Source organism: Empidonax traillii, unplaced genomic scaffold (genome assembly GCF_003031625.1).
Source record: "Empidonax traillii isolate 1590-97213 ecotype Southwest subspecies unplaced genomic scaffold, ASM303162v1 scaffold2240:size50041, whole genome shotgun sequence".
NCBI lineage: Eukaryota > Metazoa > Chordata > Aves > Passeriformes > Tyrannidae > Empidonax > Empidonax traillii.
This window is the reverse complement of record NW_020957433.1, coordinates 1-7,136: the sequence shown is the minus strand read 5'-3', so window position 1 is coordinate 7,136 and position 7,136 is coordinate 1. Positions and strand designations below refer to the sequence as shown.

General features: G+C 45.1%; 1 protein-coding gene across 1 annotated transcript; it reads right to left on the bottom strand.

Moving 5' to 3' along the window:
- Nucleotides 1–5,146: 5,146 nt before the first annotated feature.
- On the bottom strand, nucleotides 5,147–6,100 carry LOC114071740 (taste receptor type 2 member 40-like). Its single transcript, XM_027909595.1, has one exon. It carries the CDS (start codon nucleotides 6,098–6,100, stop codon nucleotides 5,147–5,149), a length of 954 nt encoding a protein of 317 aa, XP_027765396.1.
- Nucleotides 6,101–7,136: the final 1,036 nt, after the last annotated feature.

Sequence of the window (7,136 nt, the reverse complement as noted above, 5' to 3'; positions counted from 1 at the left end):
CAAATCACAGAAACAATGAAAGCATTTATCCACATGCCAGCAAAGGCCTCAAAGGTGATGATGGCCAGAGCTGAGGAACCACGTGAGGTGATATTGTATATCTCCTGTGAGAGACAAGCTTCCATCCTGGGAGCTGGGAGCGGTGCTGTGCTGGACAAGGGGGCTGCTGCACCAATGCCAAGCGCAGGTTAGCGGCTGCTGTTCCCTGAGTGTCCCGTCTGGATAGAGGAGCTTTATAGAGCTGCTGGTGGGGGGGATTGTGGTGCCGCTCCCCTTGAGAGCAGGGCAGGTGCAGGGATGTAAATGTGCTGGGTGTCCCCTTACCTGGTGTCAGTGACACTCTGCAGTATTTGAATGTTGTTTCAGGAGGGCTGTGTTGGGTGGCACAAGGAGTGCAGATATTTTTCTGCAGAGATCAGTGTTGTGATTCTGTGAGTGACCCTTGTTTGATCCCTGTCAGGCTTCAGGATCGGTGTTCTTCTGTTCCTTGTCCAGCAATGATGTTCTTGGCCAGCAGGGTTTGCTCTCAGCAGAGTACAGTGAGGAGAGTCACTGTGCTCTTTCATCCAGGAGTCCTGGAGCTGCAAATTTTATTTGAACTGTTGTAACTGGAGTTCCTTTTGATCCTTCACAGGCATTGAAATCCGTGTAAGTTTTCTCCATGGTAATGCCTTAAGTGAAGAGCCACATCGTGTGTGTGGGTGGGGGGGTTGTTGAAGGAGAATCTCTTTTCCAGAATCTCAATTGAAAGCATATAAGGGAAGAGGTTAAAAATAATCAGGAGTCCCTGTGCAAGGGTTCAATCATATCTGCTGCAAATCTGAAAAGTTTTGGGGGTGGGACCATGCTGAATTTCCCCCTCATCTAAATACTCTCAAGCTTCCAAATGAATTTAGGTCCTGAAAGGTTGGGGTTTTTTAACAGACAGGGTCTGCTAAGCTCTGTAGGTCATGGAGTGCCCTTGGATTCTTGGTTAATACAGGACCTTGGGACCACAGGTACCAACGAGGCCTCAGCTGATGCTGTGTTGTAACCAGAAAATATTGAAATCAGAGCAAGTGGTTCTGGGGCTACAAGAAATAAATCCCCAGCAATTTCTGTTCAGAATGATGATGCCCTTATTTTCTGGGGGACAGAAATGCAATCACTGTGTCCTGTGAATATTCTTAGTGCTGTAAGAGATAACAGGAATCGTTTTTACATGTCCACTAGGAGGGAAAGGAGGGCTAAGCAGAATCTCCATCCTTTTTTGGATTGGAGGTGAAATATTGCCACAAAGGATGAACAGAAGGCTGTGGTACTTAATGCCTTCTTTGCCTCAATCTGTAAAAGTCAGAGCAGTTGTTTTCAGGGTACTGAATCATCTAAGCTGGAAATCAGAGACAAGGAATGGAATGAAGCCCCCCTTAACTAGGAAGTATCTAGTGACCTGATGTGCCACCTAAACACTCTCAAGTCTATGGTGCCAGATGGGATCCACCCAAGGGTGCTGAGGAAGCTGGTGGATGTTGGGGTTTGATTCTGCCACTGCCTCTCCAGGCAGTCTCTGCCCACATTCTCCATCAAAAAATGTCGTGGTTTTGCTCTGGGTCAATTTGCTTTTACACCCCCCACACAATTATTATTAGTTGAGAGAAGGTTTATGCAGACAAAAGAGATTGGATTTGGGGAAAATATTATGAGCATTTATTACCAGCAAAACAAAAACTTCTAAAGAACTACATCTATAATAATTCTACTTAAGTAAAAGTTCTATGGATTTACAGAAGTACTTCTCCCCCCTTTATATCAGTCCAAGGAGGAGAAGTTTCTTTCTCCATTCTCAGAGCTCCAGGTTTCTTCAGTAGCTCTGCAGCACTCTCGTCAGAGCCGGAACTTTTTCATCTCTCTCTTGCTCTGTGTCGGCCTCCAGGGCTAGGCCTACCCCCCTCCTGGGCTAGGACACTTGCTTACTATGGATCTTCTTCCATGGAGTTACAGGGGATAATGGCTTATAAGTCATTAATAACCAGATCATTAATAACCAGATCATAAGAACTTGGCAGTGCTGGGTTAATGGTTAGTACTGACAATATTAGAGGTCTTTTCCAATCTCACTGATTCTATGGTTCCAGTCTGTGATTCAAAGTTTGCTTTGCTTTTGCTGACAGAAAAGAAAATATGCAGTAGGGTGGGAATTGGGTTTTTTGTTTGTTTCTATTGTTTCTTTGGAGGTTTTTGTGGTGTTTTTTGTTTTGTTTTGGATTGGATTGGTTTGGTGGGTTTTTTTTTGGTTTGGTTTGGTTTCATTTGGTTTGGTTTGGTTTTTTATTCTTTTTTCATCTCTGCATATGTATGTGAGGACAAGAGAAGCAGATTCTACAACAGTTCTGAAGATGAACTGTTTGTGCTGGGACTCTGCTTGTACAGGGATGTGAAATGAAAATGTGACACCAGCAGGACAGTACTGTGGCCAGGGTTTGGGCTCAGCTCTGTGTGGAGAATGTGGTACCTTATAAAAAACCTACTGGGAAAAAAACAGACTCTCAAATGCTGGGTTTTCAAAGCATGGATAGACTGTCTGCCCACACAGATGCTTGAAATAGAGGTGTCTGCTTTTAATCCAAATCCACCCCCTCCAGCACCACTCAAGAAGGGCAAGGAGTATCCCAGGCTTTGTATCTACCATCCCATGTGCACATTTTGGATGCCCTCGTGCATCTCAAAGAGCACCAGACTGCTGTGTTTGTGTCCTGGATGGACACACAGATGTCCTGGGATCTGAGAGACATTGCACACCAATTGAATTACTTCCATCTGAGTTTAGCTTAGGCTGAACATCTTCTCAATCCACAATTCTTGTCTTTCTCCTTCATGATGGGAAATCCCAGATGAGCAGACTTGGTTTGCAAAGTACTTAGACTCTTGGTTGCCCAATTTCTTCTGGGCAAACCCATTCCATTTATAACTGAACTTTAATGTTCAGAAGGTCACAGTTGATTCAGGATACAATCCTGGGAAAGAGAATAAAAATGTCCTCTGGGCAGGTATTTTGAACTTTTTATGGAAAGAGAGAGACTGTCTTTGGAAAAGACAATATTACAGTGGTTGAGAGGTTGCCCTGGACTAAATGGTTCTTTCTCTCATTTCATGAAGAGAGAGGAAGGTTTTGGACAGTAGTATTTCCCCACCTCCCACCAGAACCTTTCACTGCTGGGACTGAAGCCCCTTTGCAAGGGGCAGCTCCTGTGAGCCCATGGCTGCCCCACTTGAGCCCCTACACAGACCACACCCACAGAGACACATCCCCAGAGTCCTCACCAGCTCCACACTGGGTTTTCCACCGCAGAGTCTCAGACATCTGGATCTTTACAACAATTTAATCGTGGCACAGAAGCAGCACGAGCTGAGGGCCACTGAGAAGGGACCCCCAACAACCAAATCCCTGGATTTTGCACCCTTCCCTGCTATGCACATGATAGCCTGGGGTCTTGGCTCCATGCCTGGGGCTCCTGCCATTTCCTGCCACCCAGAGCACAACCTGCAGCTCTCACTGTAGCTGCACACTGAGCTGTCTGCACTGAATGTATTCCTCAACTATTTCATGTTTAGCTGACCTGCTACAGTGGGGTGACCCTGGGCACACACTCAGTTGCTCTGAATTTGCACGAAGATGCAGTGGCAAATAAGATAGAAAACCTCATGAGTTGAGATAAATACAGAGACATCACTCACCAGTTACTGTCACAAACACAACAGAATCAAGGAGGGGAAAATGAATTGAATTTATTGCTGTTTCAAAATAGAGTAGGGTGATGTAGAACAAAACCTAAACTAGAACCCCTTGGTCCACCCCCATTCATCCCAGACTCAACTTCACTCCTTCATTCCCAGAGTCTCTACCTCCTCCCCTACAGCACCGCAGGGGAACAGAAAATGGGGTTTGCAGTCACATCATAATGAGCTGTCTCTCCTCCTTCCTCTTCACATTCTTCTGTTCCAGCGTGGGTCCATCCCATGGGCTGCAGTCCTTCTGCCTGCACCCGACTATGCCATGGGGTCATCCTGTGGGCTAAAGGGGGATCTCAGCTCCCCCATGGACTTCCATGCATTGCAGAGGCACAGCTGCCTCACCATGATCCCCTCCAGGGGCTGCAGGGGAATGTCTGCTCTGGCACCTGGAGCAACCCCTCCCTTTCCTTTGCTGTCCCTGTTGCTGCAGGACTGTTTCTCACAGTTGCCAGGCCAGGTTTTTGCACTTTTTAATAGATCTTTTAACAGAGGAGCCACAACCAGCGCTGATGAGCTGAGCTGTGTCCTGCAGCAGGTCCTTTGGTTTGCCTTGAAGTGGCTTTCCCTGGCACAGGGCAGCCTTGACTTTGCCTCACTGAGACCCCCACCAGGCCCCAGCTGCCAGCACATGGCCCAAGCACCTTGTACGTCTGCCTGTGGGTCACTGTGAGATGACAGCAGGACTTTATTCCATGCTGCACCTTGCACAGATCCCACTTTCCCACTGGGAAGAGCCGATCTCACCTGCAAGTTGAAAGCAGAGCAGGAGAGCAATCACACAGAGTGGGGCAATCCTGTTCTTGCAGGAAGTGGGACAGAGAGGACACTCAGGGCTGGTGTGGGAAGTGGGCTCTGCACCCACCTGTGCACCCCACGGCCATTCCTGCATCGCTGCTTGTGTGTCAGTGACAGCTCTGGAGACTGACAGGGATCAACACGTTCACACATCAGTTATCAACCCCTGCCAGACAGTGATACAGCTCATCATCTTACACGAGATCAGGGCCTCAGCAGCAAGAAATGTCAACTAAAACAGAGAGAAACCTGTTCTTTAGTTCAGTCATTTCAATCAGCAGATCAAGAAGCATTTGTTGCAGATTTGCACTATTGTTACTGCCCTTTTGCAGCCAGTCAATGTATGCAAGGTCAAAATGACTTTGCTGTTGACAGTAACTTAGCTCTGAAAACTGTCTAAATTAAATGAGAATAATAATAGATTTAAATCACAACAATATTAGTTCAAAGACTTTGAAGGATGTATTCTGAACATCTGGATTATCTACGCTGGCTGGAGAGTTGCCCTGGAAATTAATAGATTTGATTGCTCTAAAGAAATAGTCACATTTTGCAAAGGGTCCAGCTTTTGTTCCAGTGCCTACTTCACACAAAACTTGCATTTCATATAGGATAGAATCTTTAGCAGTGTGTTTTCCAGATTGGGATTGCTGAAAATTACAATAAGGGAATGAAAACTCGGAAAAGCATACTGAAATACATAAAAAAGAAACTTCAGGTGATTTTGCCTCTTAATTGCAGAAGTCAGTGATAAGATAAAAAATACAAAGTTCATGCTGTACATTATGAAAAAGGAGAGAATACATTTCATGGCTTTGATGTGGGCATCCATGCTGAGGTCCTTCATGGAGTGTGTCTGCATGTTGCGTTTGTGTCTCCAGAGGGAAAAGAGAAGCAGAAGGGCAGAAAAGATGACTACTGTGAATGGAGTGGCATAACCGAAGCCAATGCTAAAAGAAAAGGGGAGAAAATGTTCCTCTCTTCTGATCCTTGCTTTCCCAATACATTCTTGGCAGGTCAAATTGAGGTTTTTACAGAAAGCTTTATCAGTCATGTTGTTGATAACAGTTCCGATAACCAGGGAGAAAAACACTGACCCCAACAAGAGCCAGGGCACCAACCTGTCAACTTTTACTTTCAGGTAGATGAAGAAGCTGCTCCTGAAATTGGCAATTTTTATACAATAAAAGACACAAAGACAGGCTGAAATCCAAAAGTTGAAAACATTCAGAATGATCTGAGCATTTTTACTTAGCACAATAATGTGGTGAACATGAAGATAATTGGGGCAAATTAGTGACAGAAAGAAATGTATCCAGGAGATGCACAAAACACAAAACCTGGAGGATCCCAGTAACAGCAAGATCTTCTCATTAGAGTTCAAGGTTTTCTTTCTCACCCAGGTCATGCAAATCACAGAAACAATGAAAGCATTTATCCACATGCCAGGAAATGCCTCAAAGGTGACGACAGCCACAGCTGTGGAATCATATGAGGTGACATTGAATTGCTCTGGAGAGTAACAAGCTTCCATCCTGGGAGCTGGGAGCAGTGCTGTGCTGGACAAGGGGTCTGTTGCACCAATGCCAAGCGCAGGTCAGCTGCTGCTGATCCCTGAGTGTCCCGTCTGGAAAGAGGAGCTTTATAGAGCTGCTGGTGGGGGGGATTGTGGTGCCACTCCCCTTGAGAGCAGGGCAGGTGCAGGGATGTAAATGTGCTGGGTATCCCCTTACCTGGTGTCAGTGTCACTCTGCAGTATTTGAATGTTGGTTCAGGAGGGCTGTGTTGAGTGACACAAAGAGTGGAGAGGTTTTTTTGCAGCGAGTCGTGTTGTGATTTTGTGGGGGACGTATTTTGATCTCTGTGAGGATTTAGAATCTGTGTTCTTCTGTCTCTTGGTCGCCTACCCTGAGCAAATCAGTTTTGTCTGCAGTCATTAAAAAATATTATTTCTTTTGATAATTGTTGATGTTATTGGAAGGCACAGCATTGCCTTGAGAGAATTTTCATTTCCTTATACTGCCTGTTCTCTTCTTTATGCTTTGCTTTGTGTTTCCTATGCTTTTACTGACAGGATAGAAAATGTGTTGTAAAGCTGGATGGTTTTTGAAAGTTCATTATTTATTTTTGTCTCCAGAGGGAAGAGAGAAGCAGAAGGGCAGAAAAGATGACTGCTGTGAGTGGAGTGGCAAATCCTAAGCTAATGATGAAATAATTAGGAAAAAGAAGTTCTTCTATTCTGATCCTTGCTTTCCAAATACATCCTCGGCAGGTGAAATTGAGGTTTTTACAGAAAGCTTTATCAGTGACGTCGTAGACAACGGTTCCGATAACCAGGGAGAAAAACACTGACCCCAACAAGAGCCAGGGTACCATCCTGTCAATTTTTATTTTCAGGTCGATGAAGAAGCTGTTCCTGAAATTGACAATTTTTATACAATAAAAGACACACAGACAGGTTGGAACAATTATGAAAGCTCTGAGCACTCTTAAGTAGTTGAAATATGGGGTTAACATGATGGTAGTGGGGATAAATGATTGAAAGAAAAGAATATACCCATGAAATGCAC